The 22,105-nt window shown below is 45.1% G+C and overlaps 1 protein-coding gene across 2 annotated transcripts in view; it reads right to left on the bottom strand.

Annotated features, from left to right (window-relative positions):
- The window catches only part of PLCG2 (phospholipase C gamma 2), a 250,616-nt gene that overhangs the window by 131,916 nt on the left and 96,595 nt on the right, over positions 1-22,105 (bottom strand). For both annotated transcript variants that reach the window (XM_030204514.1, XM_030204515.1), the window contains exons 3-5: positions 19,413-19,556; positions 8,421-8,514; positions 3,629-3,676 (exon numbers count right to left, since the gene is read on the bottom strand). In XM_030204514.1, coding sequence (XP_030060374.1) covers positions 3,629-3,676; positions 8,421-8,514; positions 19,413-19,556 — 286 coding nt within the window. The remainder of the gene's footprint in view (positions 1-3,628; positions 3,677-8,420; positions 8,515-19,412; positions 19,557-22,105) is intronic.

The raw sequence follows: 22,105 nt of genomic DNA, 5'->3' as shown, positions 1-22,105 counted from the left end.
AGCTAGGGTTGTTAAGTGGCTCCAGATTTATCAGGACAGGCTGATCCAGTCCTGGTTCTGCCCCCTGCCTGCATGAGTCGTCCTGATTTTCTTAAGGAAAATCAAAAGAGACTCCAGAATTACAAGTCTGTGGTGGTAGTGGAGTAAAACTAGAACTGGACCAACCTGGACTAGAACTGGACCAACATGAACAAGTACTCTGGATTCAGCTGGCAACCCTGTCCCTAACAGCAGCCAATAAGTGCACAGAGGGGGGGATTTAGAAAGAACCAGTCTTGATTTCCAATCACTGTATCTGTATGTTTATGAATCTAAGCTCTGTAGGATAGAATTTAAGCCAACTCTGTAGAACCCCCTTAAACCAGTCTGCTATTCAGGATATGCAAATTAACTATGCATGAGGTAAGTTTGCATACAAGGGAGGCAATGCAGGCAAATCTATTTTCATGCATATTCATTGTGAATATCCTGAAAACTCAACTGGGAGGGAGAGAAGAGGATGGGTTAATCTAGGAATGCCTTGGGAAACACTGATCTAAGTTCAACAAGTGAGTTTTTTTTAGCACACTGGAACTTACATAGGTTATGGTAACTTTTCCTGCAGCAAAAAAAAAAAAATCATGCTCTATGAGGCTTCAAGATCATGACTAATGAAGACGACTATTTGGTTTAGAAATTATATCATCTTTTGTGGTTAACAAGCTACACAGACTCCACATTCCTCCAGATCCATGGTGGCCGCTAGAATCTGGAAAGTCACATGACAACCAGCTTTTTCACAGTCACTGGTTCTGGTGTTTTGTTTCCCTTTTTTTTTTTTTTTTGCAAAACTGTGCTAACACACACCATATTAGTTATTGTGCTGCAGTGTTTTGGGAAAGCAGGGCACCAGTGGCGTTCCTAGGCTGCCTGACACCCGGGGCGGATCGCCGATGCCCCCCCCCCAGGTGCAACGCAGCCCCCCCCCTCTCCCACCGGCGAAATTACACCCTCCCTGGGTGCATTTTTACCTGCTGGGGGGGGGGGGGTGCCGCGCGCCTGTTGGCCGAGTCCGCTCGTTCCCTCCCTGCTGCTCCCTCTGCCCCGGAACAGGAAGTAACCTGTTCTGCGCAGAGGGAGCAGCAGGGAAGGAATGAGCGGACTCAGCCAACAGGCGCGCGGCACCCCCCCCCCCCCCCCCAGCGGCGTGCACCCGGGGCGGACCGCCCCCACCGCCCCCCCTTGGTACACCACTGCAGGACACTTTCTAAAAGGTATTTGTTTACCTAGACACAGGAGTAGACTGGCCACTGGGACAACAGGGCAGTGCCCGAGGGCCCACAGCATGGATGGTCTGGTGGGTCTTTTTCTGTCACCATCTGTTATATCAGTATGTTAAAAAGTGAGGTGTTTAGAATAATGAAGGATTGTACTCCTAATTCTATAACTGGGCACCTAATTCATGTTAAGGAGGAGAGTATAGAGAGCTTTTAATACTAAGAGTAATGGTAAAGTTGTTGACACCCAACCTCCCCTCCCCCCATGGGGTTTTGGGGAATGGAGAATTATCTTACTGGAGTAAACCTCTGGGGAGATGAAAGCAAGGGTTATTACCAGGGGCGTAGCTATCATCAGGCCACGAGGGCATGGGCCCCCGTAGATTTGGCCCTGGACCCCCCCCCCCTGCCATGACCCTCTCGACCCCCCCTTCCCGCCGCTGTCACGTACCTTTGCTGGCGGTGGACTCCAACCCCCCCCCCCCCCCCCCCCCCGCCAGCAGAAGTCCTCTTCTCGGCTGTGCAGCATTGCTTGCTGAATGATCTGATCAAGTTTCTGTGCGTGCGTCTGACGTCCTGTCAGACGCACGCACAGAAACAGATTCAAACTTGATCAGATCATTTGGCAACGCCGTGCGCCGAGAAGAGGACTTCGACTGGAGGGGGTTGAGGTCCCCCACCAGCAAAGGTACATGGCAGGAGAGGGTTGGCGGCGGGAAGGGGGGTCAGCAACGCCACATGGCGAAGAAGAGGATTCCAGCTGGCGGGGGTTGGGGTCCCCCATCAGCAAAGGTACGCAGCGGGAGAGGGTTGGCGGCGGGAGGGGGGGGGTCGAGAGGGTTGCAGCGGCATGAAAGTTGGCAGCGAGCGGGGGGGTCTGCGGCGCTGGGGGGAGGCTAAAATGTGTCCCCTCACCTCGGGCTCTGGACCCCCCTCCCGTAAAAGTCTGGCTACGCCCCTGGCTATTACTAAAAGCTGGAATAAACTGCCAGCACAGGATACATCAGTGGGTTGCTGTGCAAATTGCTGATACACACTTCCTTACCGCTATCATGATACCTTTCAAATATGAAGGGTAAGAATGGACGATTTTGCCTACCTCAGCGCTATTTGCAAAGTTCTAGAGTCAGAAGAATACAGAAAATTTGCAAGTCAGACTTTGCATTATTATCTCTGCCTAGCTCTTGCACTTTTGGCAGACAAAGGATGGGTCTCCCATGAACTGGAACTTCACAGAGCTACTGAACTTTGGATGGACACAGAGACCTCTGAGGTAGCACCCAGAGGACACAGAGCTACAGAGGGGTGCAGCAGCAGACCACAGCAGGCAGGCCAAGGCATGAGGGAGGCCCAGTGACTGAGAAGCGGTGGTGAGGCAATGGAGCAGTATCTCCTCCAGAAGGGAAGGAGGTCTGGTGGCTGAAAGACGTTAGGCCACAGACCAGGAGAGGCGGGGCTTTGAGACCAGACAGCAGAGCAACAGAGGCAGGCCAGGCAACCTAGACCCCCTGGAACTTCTAACAGTTGTACCCCAGCCTAGGGATATGCCAGGAAAGGAGAATAGAGAAAACTAGTAATTGAAAGCGGAGAGTGGGACAGCGATATTATTCCTTGTTTAGTTTATGCTGTGCTGGGAGAAGTATCACAGCTTATCTGAATGGTTAACCTGTTGTTCTTTACAATAGGTATGTTTCATGAAGTTCAGTATTTTCGCTGTTTAGTCGCACTACTGGAGTAATAAATTGAGTAAACTTTGAAATATTTTTAGCCAGCCTTATTCACAGTCACACTTGTTTTGGATTTTTCCTTGGGGGAAGGGAGGCGAATCCCACCAAGTAAAACTCTTTTTCCTCAAGTGGAGGAACCAGGTGACAAACTTTCAGGGACCAACAGGCCCTGCCCAAGGGGGATTCCTGCCAGGTTGGCCCAGATCCAGGGATGCCCACAAGAGGGTGCTACACTGTCTTGGGAAACCAATGGACACTTCCTAAACAAGAGTATATCTAGGTAGCCAAATTAACAGCTGTGAAACTATTGCCCCGATACTGTATGTTCTCATCCCAGCAACTTGTTTCCTGCTATTTCTGAGTAGACAAACCTTTCTTCTAAAGTTCTAGAACTGGAATATCAAGACTTCAGCTGATTTTCATATGTGTGCTTTTTATCAAATAGGAAATAAAAGCGCTCTTGTCTGCTTCACAGGACAAAAGTTAGTAACAGGGATGCTACTCTTCAATCATGTATTTGAAAAAGTCATCATTTTCTTTTACAAAACAGATTAGTTTCATTTCAGTCTGTAAGTTACCTCCTCCTCCCACACTAAGATAGTGAGAAAAAAAAGGACCAAAAGAAATAATGGGAAATATATTTACCTGTTTCTCCTGGTTTGATCTACAGAATAAATCTGTTTTCTTAACCAGCTAGAATTAAAAAAAAAAAAAAAAAGGATCATTAAAATAATGTTAAGAAAACTCATTCAGATCTAATGTACAAATTAATGATTTACTCCAGTTTGCAGTCAAAGCAGTGCATGCAAAAATATTTTGTTTCATTTTGTTTGGTAGTTCATTTATTTAGGACCCAATATTGAAAAAACAAACTTAGCTCTTAAATTTAGGGCCCTGTTTGCTAAGGTGAGCTAGTGCTTTTAGCGCACGCTAAGCGCTAGAGATACCCATATATTCCTATGGGTGTCTCTAGGGTTATAGTGTGCCTATATTTAGTATGAGCTAAAAACGCTAGTGCGCCTATGGCACAGCTTAACAAGGGCCCTTAGGGGGGTCTTTATCTAAAGATTAGCTCGAGTTATTTGCAGCAGGACCCATAGGAATAAAATATGCCCTGCTACAGATAACTTGAGCTAATCTTTACTAAAAGACCCCCTTAGGCTGTTAAGTTGAGTGCCTACTTTGTCCCCTACTTTCAGTCAAACATAGCAGCCTGTTTTCTTCTGAAAATGAATCTATGTTTAGGAGCTTTAAAATAATGCTACTAAATTTAAAAATATAAGAATAGCCATACTGGGTCAGACCAATGGTCCATCTAGCCCAGTATCCTGCTTCCAACAGTGGCCAATTCAGCTTACAAGTACTTGGCAGAAACCCAATTAGTAGCAACATTCCATGTAGAACCCCAAAGAATAGCAAGATTCTGGAATCCTAAAGAATAACAAGATTCTGTGCAGAATCTCAATAGTAGCAACATTCCATGTAGAACCCCAAAGAACAGCAAGATTCTGGAATCCTAAAGAATAACAAGAATCTGTGCAGAATCTCAAATAGTAGCAACATTCCATGCTACCAGTCCCAGGGCAAATAGTGGCTTCCCCCATGTCCATCTCAACAACAGACTATGGACTTTTCCTCCGGCAACAAGTTCCAAAGCTGAACTAGATTTATGAGCCTAATTTATGAGTCTAGGGGATAATTCTACAAAATATTAGTGCCAGTGTCAGGGTGCCTAAAATCTAGGGGTTGAATATTCAGCCAGCGGTGATCAGATTTTCACTGAGTGCCGCTGGTGTTAAAACCTGGAAATTCAATACCAGGCCATGTCCAGGCATCAGCATTAAATTTCCTGGTTTCCAGAGCCCACTAATGCTTAGCCGATTAAAGGGGTCTTTTACAAAGGCACACTAGTGTTATTAGCATGTGCTAAACACTAGAGACACCCATAGGAATATATGGACATCTCTAGGGTTTAGTGCACACTAAAAACGCTAGCGCACCTTTGTAAAATGACCCCTAAGTGCAATATTCAGCACTTAACCAGCAATGGCAAACCACATAAAGATAGGACTGACTTTTTTGCGGTCTTATTTATGTGTTTAAGTTCTGAATATCAGCACTTAAGTGGCCAAGTGCCGACTCCGCCCCCCAGAATGCCCCCAAAATTGCTGGTTTTCAGTTCGGTGCTAGCTGGTTAAGAGCTGCTGAAAATTAGCATTTAGCACAGAGCAGATTTAACCAGCCAGGAGCCATTTCTGGCCGGTTAAATTGTGTTGCATACTGGGCCCTAGGTGCCCGCACCTAACGCCAATCCTTGACTGACTTAACTGTGGGCACCTAAATATAGCACGGGCCCATGTATCTTACTGTATTCTGTAAGTGGTGTGCCTCAGTGGCAGCACCCCCCCCCCCCCCATGTTCTGCCCACGTTAACACCCCCCCCACACACACACACACACACACACTAATGTGCTGTGCCCTTTATGCACATCATTACAGAATACAATGTGAACCAACTCCCAGCCTTACAAAATCTTTAAGCACCCTTATGTTATTTATTTATATATATTTTTGGACCATCAGAAATGTATTTATTTGGGTTTATTTACTGTCAATTAAAATGTTCTATTATATATTCTGTTGACATTATAAGTAGTATACTTTGTATTGTTATTTGAATATTTTTACTGCTGTAATTGTCTAGAGCTCATTTGATTTGTTCTTGTTGTTTAAATTTTCCCTCCCCCAACTAATTCACTGTGGGACGTTTAAGTTTTTAGTCCCAGTCCAGCTTGGCTGGAGGAAGGAGTTCTTTTGTTTTTCATGCCTTAACCCTGGTCCCTGAAGCAAGCAATTGAAACCTGCAGAGTCGGGCGGTTTCAGGGGAAGGCAGTGTGGAATAAAGAGGAATAAAGTGGAAGAATTCCCACGAGACTGGATAAGTACTCAGCTTTTCACCTTGCACATTAGTTTTAAAAGATTGAAAATTTAAAGTATTTAGTTTCTTACTTTGCACATTTGGTTTAAAAGGATTGAAAAATTGTAGCACAGTGGTGTCGGGAAGCAATAACATAGAAAAAAAGAAAAAAGTCTTCCGTACTCACTACAGGGATACCCGATGAAAGAAACGCTATACCATTTCAGAGCAGTATGCTTGACTGCATGAGAAGTGGCAAAATCATCTGAGGGTTCCCTTGCTACGTATGGATGTGCATTGTACTATAAATATTGGATGAGTGGACTAGTGCATTGGTGTTAGCTGAGACTCTAATAATCGGTGGCTAAGGTCCTGGTTTATTTTGTTTAGCTATTCCACTAGCAACATTTCATGTAGAAGGCTGCGCAGGCTTCTGCTTCTGTGAGTCTGACGTCCTGCACGTACATGGAATGTTGCTAGTGGAGGAGTGGCCTAGTGGTTAGTGGTGGACTTTGGTCCTGGGGAACTGGGTTTGATTCCCACTGAAGGCACAGGCAGCTCCTTGTGACTCTGGGCAAGTCACTTAACCCTCCATTGCCCCAGGTACAAATAAGTACCTGTATATAATATGTAAACCCCACAGAAAGGCAGCATATCAAGTCCCGTTTCCCTTTTCCTATTTGAGATTCTACATGGAATGTTGCTACTATTGGAGATTCTAGATGGAATGTTAATGTTGCTATTCCACTAGCAACATTCCATGTAGAAGTCGGCCCTTGCAGATCACCAATGTGGCCGCGCAGGCTTCTGCTTCTGTGAGTCTGACGTCCTGCACGTACATGGAATGTTACTAGTGGAGGAGTGGCCTAGTGGAGCAGGTGGGGGGAAGAGGGGTTGGTGGTTCGGAGGCGAGAATAGGGGAGGGCAGACTTATATGGTCTGTGCCAGAGCCGGTGATGGGAGGCGGGACAGGTGGTTGGGAGCCGGGAAAAACTGCTGGGCAGACTTATACGGTCTGTGCCCTGAGAAAGACAGGTACAAATCAAGGTAAGGTATACACATATGAGTTTATCTTGGGCAGACTGGATGGACCATGCAGGTCTTTTTCTGCAGTCATCTACTATGTTACTACTATGTTACTATGTTAGTGGTGGACTTTGGTCCTGGGGAACTGGGTTTGATTCCCACTGAAGGCACAGGCAGCTCCTTGTGACTCTGGGCAAGTCACTTAACCCTCCATTGCCCCAGGTACAAATAAGTACCTGTATATACTATGTAAACCCCACAGAAAGGCAGCATATCAAGTCCCAGTTCCCTTTCCCTATTTCAGATTCTACATGGAATGTTGCTACTATTTGAGATTCTACATGGAATGTTAATGTTGCTATTCCTCTAGCAACATTCCATGTAGAAGCCTGCCCTTGCAGCCGCGCAGGCTTCTGTTTCTGTGAGTCTGACGTCCTGCACGTACATGGAATGTTGCTAGTGGAGGAGTGGCCTAGTGGACCAGGTGGGGGGAAGAGGGGTTGGTGGTTCGGAGGCGAGAATAGGGGAGGGCAGACTTATATGGTCTGTGCCAGAGCCGGTGATGGGAGGCGGGACAGGTGGTTGGGAGCCGGGAAAAACTGCTGGGCAGACTTATACGGTCTGTGCCCTGAGAAAGACAGGTACAAATCAAGGTAAGGTATACACATGGGCAGACTGGATGGACCATGCAGGTCTTTTTCTGCCGTCATCTACTATGTTACTACTATGTTACTATGTTAGTGGTGGACTTTGGTCCTGGGGAACTGGGTTTGATTCCCACTGAAGGCACAGGCAGCTCCTTGTGACTCTGGGCAAGTCACTTAACCCTCCATTGCCCCAGGTACAAATAAGTACCTGTATATACTATGTAAACCCCACAGAAAGGCAGCATATCAAGTCCCAGTTCCCTTTCCCTATTTCAGATTCTACATGGAATGTTGCTACTATTTGAGATTCTACATGGAATGTTAATGTTGCTATTCCACTAGCAACATTCCATGTAGAAGCCTGCCCTTGCAGCCGCGCAGGCTTCTGTTTCTGTGAGTCTGACGTCCTGCACGTATGTGCAGGACGTCAGACTCACAGAAACAGAAGCCTGCGCGGCTGCAAGAGCAGGCTTCCACATGGAATGTTGCTAGTGGAGGAGTGGCCTAGTGGTTAGTGTGGTGGACTTTGGTCCTGGGGAACTGGGTTTGATTCCCACTTCAGGCACAGGCAGCTCCTTGTGACTCTGGGCAAGTCACTTAACCCTCCATTGCTCCATGTAAGCCACATTGAGCCTGCCATGAGTGGAAAAGCGCGGGGTACAAATGTAACAAAAATAAATGTAGTCTCTTTGGTACACTAAGCAAGAAAGTGGGCATGTCCTACCCTACCCCTTCCTTATTTTACGTTTTCTCAAATGACAAGATGCCTCGGAGTGCTGCAGTGTCAAAATGTAATTTCGCAAGAGCTATATGACGGAAGACATCACCCATGGGTGTCCATGCTCACTTCTCAATGATGGTGGATGTGGGAGCGCTCAGAACTTCTTGCTGTAAAATTTTCAAGCCCAGCTGCCATTTGCTTGCGTCTTCTGGAGAATCCGCTGTGCAGAGAAACAGGCCACAAGAGAAATGTGAGAAAAAGTGAGGCAGAAAGAACTCTAGGAAGATAAATAGCACATTTTGTTTTGGTTGTATTAAGACCCACCTCTGAAATGAAAAACAGAAAAGAGAGCTCTCAATTAGTATTAAATGTTCTATGCTTCCTATTAGGCCTGTCCAAAAGCAACTCCCCCCCTCCCCCCCACCTTCTCACCTTTCAAAGCTTCAGCCAGAGATCTGAAACTTTAGAAGTATGTAAGACCTTTGACTTGTCGCTTGGCGACAGTACACCAGAATACCCTCAACATTATACACCGTGAACATTACTGCGTTACCATCATGATTCTTTGCACCTGTTCTGGAAATTATGGGGGGTCTTTAATAAAGCCACACTAGCATTTTTAGCTTGCGGTAAAAAAAAATCAGCTGGCCATGAACACCGAGATGCCCATTATATTCCTTTTTTTAATTTTATTTTTATTCACACAATACAGGTTGTATTCACAAAGTACATTCTATAAAACCAAGTGTACATTCCAGGAACAACAAACCATATTTTATAGCCCGAGGCCATGTCAATCTTTTTACTTTGGTAACATCCTGCATTGTATTTTCTTATAATTATCTAACCCCCCCCCCCCCCAACCATTCTACCTTGCACTTCCCCAGACTCTCCATTCCCATTCTCATCATTCGAACCCCCCCCACCCCCACACCCATTCAGCCCTTCATTCTCCTTCCCCGTCTTCTCCCTCTCCTTAGGTGATCACATTGAAGCAGTCTGTTCACAGCATGGCATACTGCCTATTGTCTGGTCTAATGGTCTTAGAATAGCTTCGCCTCTCATGTGTGCCTACTTCCCTCATCTTCGTTCTCCATACCGCTCCTAATGCACCCTCTTCAGAGATCCAAAAATGTAGAATGGTTTTCCTGACCAACAGGACTGAGACATACACCAACCTCCTGCAAGGTTGTGATAGGCCTTGTGCTATTAAAAGGGATTGATCCCCTAACAGCAAAGTTGCATAGTCTCACTCTATTGTCCTCTGTATGACAGTGTTGATCACCTGAATGGCTTCAATCCACAGCACCAGAGCCGGGCATTCTAAAAAGGAGTGGAGTAACGTTCCCCTCCCCACTTTCCTGCATTTGTTGCATCTATGATCTTTCCAGAGTCCCATGTGTACCCCCTTCGCCCTTGGAAATGTACGCTCTATGTAAGATCTTATATTGCGTCTCCTGCAAATCAGCCGCCTTAACCATTTCATATAATGTTGAGAATAGCTTCCTAAACGTTTGGCTAGTATAGGTGGTGCCCAAGTCCCCATTCCATTTATCTGCCAGCGTATCCATCTCTCCCGCCTGTCTGTTCATATTTAAAACTTTGTACCAGGTCGATAGGCCATTTAGTTGGTGTGGAATCTTGAGGAGAATCCTATCTAGGGGACCCCATGTCCACGCCTCCCCATGTTCAGCCCTCAGTGAGGACCAGTAATGTCTAATCTGACGATATTGCAGCAGATTGTTATTTGCCAGATCCCACTACTCCTTGACCTGGTCGAATGTATCAAAGATGTCCATGTCAGTTGCCAATAGCTGCCCCATAATCCTACAACCCCTTCTCTCTCCACTTGATAAATGCCGATCGGCCCATCCCAGGCTGAAACGCCTCATTGCCCACTACACTCAGAAAGGGTGAAGCGTCCGGCGATCTTTGTTGTCGTCCCCTCCACCACACCCATGCTCTCCGCATCGGCCTCAAAAAACCTCGTCGGCTAGTAATGTTGGGATTGTCGCTATAGCTCTGCCCATTATATTCCTATGGGCATCTCAGCGTTTTCCGCCAGCTGATTTTTACCGTGAGCTAAAAACGCTAGTACTGCTTTGTAAAAGGCCCCCTATAAGATGGTATCAGTCATATTCTGCCGACATTTATCATATTTCTGTGCTATTAAATGTGTATATTTCTCATACTGTTTCATCTTAGTCCTATTTCTAAGATTCAATTGGCCATCTCCAGTTTTACCTCAGTGATGGCATTTATGCTTATATTTGGTCATTTTGCTATTGTTATGTTGTTAACAAAATTGTAAGTTTTATGTCAAGCTGTATCTGCTGTATACATAAGCATATAAGTATTGCCATATTGGGACAGACCGATCAAGCCCAGATTACAATGAAACCAGAATGACCAACAGTTTATCAAGAGTCATTATCATTTCACTTATCTGAAAGCTCAGTCAGTTCCGACAGGCAACCGTTCCCAGCTCAAGTCCCTTGAGAAAGTGGCAGCGAAACAAGTGCCTCTCGGGACTGACTGAGCTTTCAGATAAGTGAAACGATAATGACTCTTGATAAATTGTGGGTCATTCTGGTCTCATTGTAGATACACATAAAAAGAAAAATTCTTCACAAATAGTAGCACAAATTGAGGAAGGAGAGGTTTTTGGGTCTATGATTACTTCAATCACATGAGGGATTTGTTGATATCCAAGTCACTATAAAGTGACATATCCCAGTGATTTATCAGACATTTTCCACCTACCTAAATATTCTCTAATATATTTTGAAGTAAACACTGGAGTCTGCTTTTTTTGGTGTACTCTTTGAGCACATTAGTAGATGATTAAGATCCATTGAAGATTGTTTACCAATGTTTTTGCCAGACTTGTTAAGTCATATTTCTAAAAGGTCTTTTACTCTTGTTTTCACATGCACAAGGTACTTTCAACTTGACATCTGACCAGCTGTATTAAAATTGTATATACACTGAGCTTTCAAATAATGGAAAGTATTGGATCATAGTCTTGGAATCAGCATTTGTGCATACATACTGTACTGTCCTATGTAAAGAACAGGGGCAGACTGACAGTGATCTGGGCCCTTGAACAATAAGGGTGATGGGCCCCTAACCATCTATCAAAAGTGATTACACTATATGAAGGCTAAAGGAGAATGGGCCCCCTTACTGTTGTAGGCCCTCAGTCACTGCCCTATTGTCCCAATGGTCAGTCCGCCCCTTGTGAGGAATACGAGTCTGAAGGGTTGAGTTGGAGGAATGGCCCAGTGGTTAGGGTGGTGGACTTTGGTCCTGGGGAACTGAGGAACTAAGTTCGATTCCCACTTCAGGCACAGGCAGCTCCTTGTGACTCTGGGCAAGTCACTTAACCCTCCACTGCCCCATGTAAGCCACATTGAGCCTGCCATGAGTGGGAAAGCGTGGGGTACAAATGTAATAAAAATAAAAAAGTCCTTGGGTCTCAATCAATAGCCTCTGTGCGACCCATCAACACAACACAAGACAAGATAAAATCCCTTCCATTGTCAGCACCACCAAATGAAAAGTGTCCAGAGTAGTACCCACATACCCAACTGTGTACTTTTAAGGACAGGAATAAGAACACAAGAATAGCCACACTGAGTCAGACCAATGGTCCATTTAGCCTAGTATCCTGCTTTCAACAGTGGCCAATCCAGGTCACAAGTACCTGACAGAAACCCAAATTATAACAACATTCTGTGCTACCAATCCCGGGGCAAGCAGTAGCTTCCCCCACGTCCATCTCAGTAACAGACTAAGGACTTTTCTTCCAGGAACTTGTCCAAACCTTTTTTTAAGCCTAGATATGCTAACCACTGTTACCACATCCTCCAACAATAAGTTCCAGAGTTTAACTATTCTTTGAGTGAAAAAATATTTCCTCCTATTTGTTTCGAAAGTATTTCCATGTAATTTCATTGAGTGTCCCCTGGTCTTTGTACTTATTGAAAGAGTGAAAATTCGATTCACGTTTACCCATTCTACACCACTCAGGATTTTATATATCTCAATCATAGTCCCCCTTAGCCATCTCTTTTCCAAGCAGAAGAACCCTAACCTCTCTGGCCTTTCCTCATATGGGAGGAGGTCCATCCCCTTTTATCATTTTGGTCGCTCATCTTTGAACCTTTTCTAATTCCGCTATATCTTTTTTGAGATACGGTGACCAGAACTGAACACAGTACTAAGCTAAGGTTGCACTATGAAGCGATACAGAGGCATTATAGTATTCTTATCATTATAGTAGTCTTATTTACCATCCCTTTCCTAATAATTTCTTGCATCCTGTTTGTTTTTTTGGCCACCACCACAAGCTGAGCAGAAGATTTCAGCGTATTGTCTACAATAACATCTAGATCTTTTTCTTGACTGCTATTTCCTAAGGTTGACCCGAACATCAGGTAACTATGATTTGGATTATTCTTCCCAATGTGCATCACTTTGCATCTGTCCACATTAAATTTCATCTGCCATTTGGATGCCCGGTCTTCCAGTTTCTTAAGGTCTTCCTGCAATTTTTCACAATCCGAATGTGTTTTGACAACTTTGAATAGTTTTGTGTCATCTGTAATCACCTCACTCATCATTCCAATTTCCAGATCATTTATAAATATGTTAAATAGCACCTGTCCCAGTACTGATCCCTGCGGCACTCCACTATTCACCCTCCTCCATTGAGAAAAAAATGGCAATTTAACGCTATCCTCTGTTTTCTGTCCAATAACCAATTCCTAATCCACAGAAGGACATTGCCTCCTATCCCATGACTTTTTAATTTTCTCAAGAGTCCTTCATGAGGAACTTTGTCAAACGCTTTCTGAAAATCTAGATATTCTATATCAACTGGCTCACTTTTATCCACATGTTTATTCACGCCTTCAAAGAAATGAAGCAAATTGGTGAGGAAAGACTTCCCTTGGCGGAACTCATGCTAACTCTGTTCCATTAAACCAGGTTTGTCTACATGTTCTGTAATTTTATTCTTTATAATTATTTCCACTATTCTGCCCAGCACTAAAGTCAGGTTTACTGGTCTGTAATTTCCCAGACTGCCCCGGAACCCTTTTTAAAAATCAGCATTACATAGGCCACCTTCCAATCTTCAGGTATTACAAATGATTTTAACAACAGGTTACAGATTACTAACAGCAGATCAGCAATTTCATGTTTGAATTCGTACCGTACCCTGGTCTGTATACCATCCAGTCCAGGTGATTTATCACTTTTTAACTTGTCAATTTGGCTCAGTATATCTTCCAGATTCACCAAGATTTCATTGTTCCTCCATATCGTCACCCTTGAAAACCATTTCCGGTACAGGTAGATCTCTTACGTTTTCTTCCATAAAGACCGAAGCAAAGAATTCATTTAGTCTCTCTGCTATGGCCTTGTCCTCCCTGAGTGTCTCTTTTGCTCCTTCATGATCTAACAGTCCCACATATTCCCTCACAGGTTTTCTTCTTCTGATGTACCTGAAAATTACTATAAGTTTTTGTCTCCGTAGCAAGTTTTCCTTCGTATTCTTTTTTAGCCTTTCTTACCAATGCTTTGCATCTAGCTTGACAGTGCTTATGTTGCTGCTTATTTTCTTAATTTGGATCCTTTTTTCTATTCTTGAAGAATGCTCTTTTGGCTTTAATAGCCTCTTTCACTTCACCTTTTAACCATGCTATCGTTTGCTCTTCTTTCCACCTTAGTTAATACGTGGAATACATCTAGTCTGGGCTTAAACGATGGTATTTTTAAACAACTTCCATGCCCGATTTGAAGTTTTAACCTTTGTGGCTGACCCTTTTAGCTTCTTTATAAACATCTCCCTCATTTTGTCATCAGTAAATAAGCATCGCCATGCTGGGACAGACCATCGAGCCCAGCACCCTGTCACCGACAGCGGCCAAAAGACAAGCAATTTGTCCCGCCCATCCTAGAAATACTGTATTATTCCCTCGTCCATTCAATAACATTCTATGGTTTTTTCCTCCAGGAAGTCGTACAAACCTTTTTTGAAGTCCGCTAAGTTAACCACCTTAACCACCTTTTCCGGCAGCGAATTCCAGGGTTTAAATACGCGTTGAGTGAAGAAAAATTTCCTCCGATTCGTTTTAAATTTATCACACTGCAGCTTCATCGCATGCCCCCTTGTCCTAGTATTTTTGGAAAGCGTAAACAGACGCTCCACATCGACCCGTTCCATTCCACTCATTATCTTATAGACTTCTATCATATCTCCCCTCACCTGCCTTTTCTCCAAGCTGAAGAACCCCAGCCTCTTCAGCCTATCCTGATAGGGAAGTCGTCCCATCCCCTGTATCATCTTTGTCGCCCTTTCTCTGCACCTTTTCCAATTCCACTATGTCTTTTTTGAGATGCGGCGACCAGAATTGAACACAATACTCGTTATCTTCCACTGAATATCCCATCTATATCATGCAACATAGCCAATTAGGTGCGGATATTCATCGCCAAACCGAGATTAAACTGACGCATAATAGACGTTTCCCGTCGCCTATTATTTTTTTGTTGAGCACAAACATACACAGAAAAAGACATCATTAACATCATCAAGTCTTCCGATATTTATAGTAGGCCAGGCAACGGCATTACCGCTTGTTTCGCTGACTTAATTTCAAAGGGACCGTCTTTGCTAAGAATATGTGTGCAAGGGAGAAAGTGTCGTCACTGCACATCTCACCAATTAGATGTCACTACACATTTGACCCCTACGCAGGTACTGTGCGCTGAAACATGGCCCGTGTCGGGTCATATATGGAAGACTGATGTTCAAGTCATACGATTAAAGGAACTGAGAACGATTTTGAAGACTCTTGGTGCTTTTTTTTTGCTATTTGGACTTTGTTCTGTACTTTGGACCCTCTCTGTGCTGTTGAGCGGTCAAAATAGGCAGCTTCAATAACAGACCTATCTTTGACCTCTAAAAAATTAACTGCTTAGCACTGAATAACGGCATAGTCGATTAACTTTTTAGTGGCCAAAATAAACACAGATATTCAATGTCAGTCACCGGAAATGGTGCGACATCGAACATCCGGGTTTAACGCCATTGGCAGCACGCTGCCCGTCGTTGGCTGAATATCAGGCCCATGGTCTTACCCTTGACATCTCTTCTCTTAACTCGCACAGAGGATCGAGTACAAAACTTTTCTGTGAAATGTGCTCTAGTCATGGTCCAGAGCATGGAAAAAGTGGGTGGCACTGGGCCCAAGCAAGGTGAAGAGCACTGATGTGCAAGATGACTGCTCTCCTCACTCTCCTCACTTCACTCTGGTGGATCCTCTTCTACTTCTTCTACTTCTATCCCTCTGCCTGTCGGCATACCTCAGGGTTCTGTTCTTGGTCCCCTCCTCTTTTCTATCTACACTTCTTCCCTTGGTTCATTAATCTCATCCCATGGCTTTTCCTACCATCTCTATGCTGATGACTCCCAAATCTACCTTTCTACCCCTGATATCTCACCTTGCATCCAAACCAAAGTTTCAGCGTGCTTGTCTGACATTGCTGTCTGGATGTCTCAATGCCACCTGAAATTAAATATGACCAAAACCGAGCTTCTCATTTTCCCCCCCAAACCCACCTCCCCGCTCCCCCCGTTTTCTATTTCTGTTGATGGCTCTCTCATTCTCCCTGTCTCCTCAGCTCGAAACCTTGGGGTCATCTTTGACTCTTCTCTCTCCTCCTCTGCTCATATCCAGCAGATTGCCAAGACCTGTCGTTTCTTTCTTTACAACATCCGTAAAATCTGCCCCTTTCTTTCCGAGCACTCTACCAAAACCCTCACCCACACCCTTGTCACCTCTCGTTTAGACTACTGCAATCTGCTTCTTGCTGGCCTCCCACTTAGTCACCTCTCCAGTCGGTTCAAAACTCTGCTGCCCGTCTCATCTTCCGCCAGGGTCGCTTTACTCATACTACCCCTCTCCTCAAGACCCTTCACTGGCTCCCTATCCGTTTTCGCATCCTGTTCAAACTTCTTCTACTAACCTATAAATGTACTCACTCTGCTGCTCCCCAGTATCTCTCCACACTCGTCCTTCCCTACACCCCTTCCCGTGCACTCCGCTCCATGGATAAATCCTTTTTACCTGTTCCCTTCTCCACTACTGCCAACTCCAGACTTCGCGCCTTCTGCCTCGCTGCACCCTACGCCTGGAATAAACTTCCTGAGCCCCTACGTCTTGCCCCATCCTTGGCCACCTTTAAATCTAGACTGAAAGCCCACCTCTTTAACATTGCTTTTGACTCGTAACCACTCGCCTCCACCTACCCTCCTCTCTTCCTTCCCGTTCACATTAATTGATTTGCTTTGCCTACTTTATTTATTTTTTTTGTCTATTAGATTGTAAGCTCTTTGAGCAGGGACTGTCTTTCTTCTATGTTTGTGCAGCGCTGCGAACGCCTTGTAGCGCTATAGAAATGCTAAATAGTAGTAGTAGTAGTCTCTTGTAACCAGAGCTAATATTGTGATGTCATAATGCCTCAGGCCACCAATAAGAGCCAACCTCATCAGTGTCACAATGGCTTGATTGTCCTATACTTGGCTCACTTTTATTACATAGCTCTTTGAGCAGGGACTGTCTTTCTTCTATGTTCGTGCAGCGCTGCATACGCCTTGTAGTGCTATAGAAATGCTAAATAGTAGTAGTAGTAGTACTTGAGGTTATTCACAAGGGTACAGTTGGCTGAAAAAAATATATCCTTTGCAGGAAACCCAGACTGCAACAATGCTTGACGACCCGGGGGGGGGAGGCTTTATTTCCTTTAGTTCCACAACGTAACAGGCGAGAGGTTTTCAATCCAGTCCTCTTGGCACACCCAGCCAGCTGGGGTTTTCAAGATATCCCCATTGATTTCAATGAGGAGAATCTGAAAACCCCGACTGGATGGATGTACCCCAAGGATTGGGTTGAAAAACATCTGTAACAGACAACAATATGCACAGCAGAGGGCTCAGTTACATTGTCAACTTCAGAAGTAAACAAAAGTCCATGTACCCAAATGCTTGAAGCAGTCTGGTTTCTCTGGAAGTCTTAACAATAAAGCCTCATGTTTAGAAGATGAACTTTGAAAGTCAAATTTATTCAACATAGTAGATGACGGCAGAAAAAGACCTGCACGGTCCATCCAGTCTGCCCAACAAGATAACTCATATTTGCTGCTTTTTGTGTATACCCTACTTTGATTTGTACCTGTGCTCTTCAGGGCACAGACCGTATAAGTCTTCCCCGCACTATCCCCGCCTCCCAATCACCAGCCCCACCTCCCAACCACCGGCTCTGACACAGGCACAGACCGTATAAGTCTGCCCAGCACTATCCCCGCCTCCCACCACCAGTCCCACCTCCCACCACCGGCTCTGGCACAGGCACAGACCGTATGTCTGCCCAGCACTATCCTCACCTCCCCACCACCAGCCCTGCCTCCCAACCACCGGCTCTGGCACAGACCGTACAAGTCTGTCCAGCACTATCCCCACCTCCCACCACCAGTCCCACCTCCCACCACCGGCTCTGGCACAGGCACAGACCGTATGTCTGCCCAGCACTATCCTCACCTCCCCACCACCAGCCCTGCCTCCCAACCACCGGCTCTGGCACAGACCGTACAAGTCTGTCCAGCACTATCCCCGCCTCCCAACCACCAGTCCCGCTTCCCACCACCGGCTCTGGCACAGACCGTATAAGTCTGCCCAGCCCTATCCCCGCCTCCCAACCACCAGCCCCGCCTCCCGATCTTGATTAAGCTCCTGAGGATCCATTCCTTCGGCACAGGATTCCTTTATGCTTATCCCACGCATGTTTGAATTCTGTTACCGTTATCTGATTGATATGGCCAGCTTTGTGGCTGGTATATAATCAGTGGAATCTGAACATGACCACCTGGTGACACATACATCTGTTCTATGAAATCAGCTCCTATTTAAGTCCATCTTCAGCAGTTTATACCATAATCAGCCTTCAGATGCCACATGCTGGTGGCAACATATAAAGTACTGACAGTGCTGCATGAGTGGCCATCTGGTACCACTCAAAGTTGCAAAGGTAGAAGTGAGTAACTGTAAAAACTTCTACTACTGAATACCATCTCCAGAGACTGAGAATCTTTTTTAGTATTCTTCATAACCAGTCAGAAACAGGACTGGTTTTAAAATGTGATTGCCCAAAGGCATTAGGAAGGGGAGAGGGAAGCCAAGCTGCATAAGTTGCTGGGTATGTATGGGGAGTGGGGATTGAGGAAATCCCCTCCATCTCTCCCTCCCCCCCCCAAAAAAAAAGAAAATAAATCATTGGCATGGAGTAGACCCCAGGCCCAGCCTTTAATTTCAGGATGTCTACATAGGCCACCGGCTTCCAGAACAATCACTATACAATAATCACAAGTAGAAATGTCAGTGCAGGCCAAGCCCAGAGCCTGCAATGCCCCACCTGTTACCATGGAAACCTGTGCCAAAAGCAGGACCTTCTCAGGGTCTATGACCTTGGGTCGATTCTTGAAACCCCACACTGAGATTTTTTTGCCTGTGGCTATTGTACAGCAATTGCTCCTTCAGCCTCTGGCTTCACGGTTAGTGACAGCAAGCCTAGATAGCCATACATGAGCTGCAGGCGGAACTCCAGTAGCTGCAGGAATTTGGCACTGGCAATTCTCTACATTGTCCACACCTAAATTTAGGATCTACCAGAAGACACAAGACAAGCCTACATTTGTTTGTAAATCATGTGGGGGTCTGTGGTCTTATTCACCCTCCGCCATGTTACCCAGATCAGCACTGTTCTCTTGCTTGGAGTGACCATGGTGGAGGAGTGGCCTAGTGGTTAGGGTGGTGGACTTTGGTCCTGGGGAACTGAGGAACTGAGTTCGATTCCCACTTCAGGCACAGGCAGCTCCTTGTGACTCTGGGCAAGTCACTTAACCCTCCATTGCCCCAGGTACAAATAAGTACCTGTATACAATATGTAAGCCGCATTGAGCCCGCCATGAGTGGGAAAGCGCGGGGTACAAACGAAACAAAAATAAAATAAATGCATTATTTATCCACAAAAAAATATATACATTTTTAATTACCTTCTAAACACAACATGTTCAGCACAAACTGGGAGCCGTAGAGGATAGTGAAGCAATGATCTTCTTTCAAGCGAACTGCTTTCCCACGCTCAAAATCCTTTGCATTTTTCCCTGGACGGATTTCCTTAATTTCCACTATGTCCACTGAAAGAAAATTAGGTTCATTCATTAGTGCAAACCATGCAAACAAAAACAAACATGAGAACTGCTGAACTAAGAAGGCTAAAGAACATCTCGGTATTGCAATGTTTCTTCCCCTCTTTACAGACACTCTTCCTCAGAGGAAGAAAGAGCATGTTGTCGGCACGTCTTGTCATGTGTTCATTAATGTGTTACCTAGTTTTCACAGTTATACCAGACACATACACCACTGTACTGTGTGTGATAAGAGCTGGTGGGCTCTCCAATCAGGCATAAGGAAGTCGGGCTGGTCTTCAATACCCAGTGTGTTTTTTTCTAGCAAAAAAGGTGCCAGTACTCAAATGCTAGGCCACCGTTCAGGAGTGGGGTGATCACTGAGGGACCCACCCCAAAATAGCCAGGACCCCTGCAACCAGTCACAGAATCTATGACAAGATAGAGCCCAGGCACTACACACCAATTCTATCATTAAAACTTGGGGACCATGGGTCAATTTTAGCAGACAATAGAAAAGGTGCCGGTACTCAGTACCCCCTCAAAAAAAGCCCTGTCGGTACCACATATTATGCTAGAGAGGAACTGGGTTTGATTCCCACTGTAGCAACTTGTGACTCTGGCCAAATCACTTAACCCTCCATTGCTCCAAATATAATACTCAGAGGGCCCTTTTACCAAATGGTGGTAAAAGGTGGTCCGCGGTGGCATCGGCACATGGGATTGCCACACATCGAGGCCACCACTGACCACCACCGGAGGCAGTAAATGGCCGTGTGATAATTAAAAGATTGCTGTGAGGCCATTTACTGCAGGACTCCCGATTACTGCTGGGCACACCCCTGGTGCTAGAAAATGAAAGTGTATTGGACTGGCATGCGGGAAAGCTGGAACTACTACTAATCATTTCTATAGCGCCACCAGACGTACGCAGCGCTTCACAATTGAACATGAAGAGACAGTCCCTGCTCAAGAGCGCTTACAATCTAATTTGGACAGACAAACAGCACACATAAGGGATAAGGACAAAGAGTAGCAAGATTCCGGAATCCCAAAGAGTAGCAACATTCTGCGCAGAATCCCAAAGAGTAGGAATATTGCAGAATCCCAAAGGGTAGCAACATTCTGTGCAGAATCCCAAAGAGTAGGAAAATTCCGGAATCTCAAAGAGTAGCAACATTCTGTGCAGAATCCCAAAGAGTAGCAAGATTCCAGAATCCCAAACACTAATACTACTAATCATTTCTATAGCGCTACTAGATGTACACTTGAACATGAAGAGACAGTCCCTGCTCAAGAGAGCTTACAATCTAATTTGGACAGACAGACAGGACAAATAAGGGATAAGGGTCAGGACAGACAGACAGGACACATAGGGATAAGGGACTATTGAAGTGAGGAAGATAAGATAAGGGTTACGAACAAGTGAAAAAGTTAGGCAGCATTAAACTACTGCCAGGCTCCTAGGTAAGCCCAGCTGTGGGGCCAAATCAGCACATGCCAATCTGGCACAACTCTTACTGCCCTTTGATAAAAAGGCCCCTTAGATTGTGAGTCCACTAAGGACAGAAAGTACCTGCATATAATAATTGTAAACTGCTCGGATTGTAAAACACGGAAAGGCTGTATATCAAATCCCATTACCTCCCCCCCCCCCCCCCCCCCCACACACACTTTTTTTAAGAGAGAGAGTGGGGGGCATGTGGAGAAGATGTAAGGAAAAATGGTTTATACAGAAGCACTAATGTCTAGCAATACAGACCGTCATTGAAGGCAAAATCATCCCTACTGAAGAAAATCATTCTCCTATCTGAGGGCAGTGGGTGTGCATCTAAGGCCTTTTTTTTTAACAAGATGGACTGCTATACTGTTCTCTGGATAGTAAGGATGGACAGTCATTTCAAGTGAATGTCGTTCACTGTTAAGAGTGGCGAGGGCGGAGCTACAGTGACTGGAGCCTGCAGGCCAAACCGGATATCTCGGGCGCCTCAAGGCTTCAAAGTGCCTTTTATATATATAGATTGTTCAAAATACAGTTGGGTCAGTGGTGTGACTACAGGGGGCTCTGGGGGCCTGGGTCCCCAAAATTGGATCCAAGGCCCCTGATTTGGCTGGCGGGAGTCCCCAACCCCTGCCAGCTGAAGCTTTTCTCCAGCGCTGTTCTCTGCAAATTGCCTTCCCCGTTTCCTCTCACGTCAAATGAATGCTCGGTTTTAGCAACAAAATGCTTTGTGTTTCATGTTTCTAATCTGAAACAGTACGTTTTGTTTCATTTTCGTCATTTTAGAATGTGCTAAAATGATATGGATTGCACAAAAAAAAAAAACCCAAAATGCAGAAAAAAAATGAAATGAAAAACAAAATAAACCATTGTCCATGCACATCCCTAGTATTTAAATTAGACTCGTTTTCCAAGCCCTAATAGAATTTTTCATGTCAGCAGTGGCTGAAATGTATTTGATTTCATTTTGATCCAGGAGGAAGAGACCATTTATTTGTAACAATCTGGGTTTAACAAGCTTCTGGGAAATGGAATAGCTGGGGATGATGTGGTTAAA

The sequence above is a fragment of the Microcaecilia unicolor genome, chromosome 5, assembly GCF_901765095.1.
Source record: "Microcaecilia unicolor chromosome 5, aMicUni1.1, whole genome shotgun sequence".
In the NCBI taxonomy this organism is placed as follows: Eukaryota; Metazoa; Chordata; class Amphibia; order Gymnophiona; family Siphonopidae; genus Microcaecilia; species Microcaecilia unicolor.
This window is presented reverse-complemented; position numbering and strand designations above follow the sequence as displayed.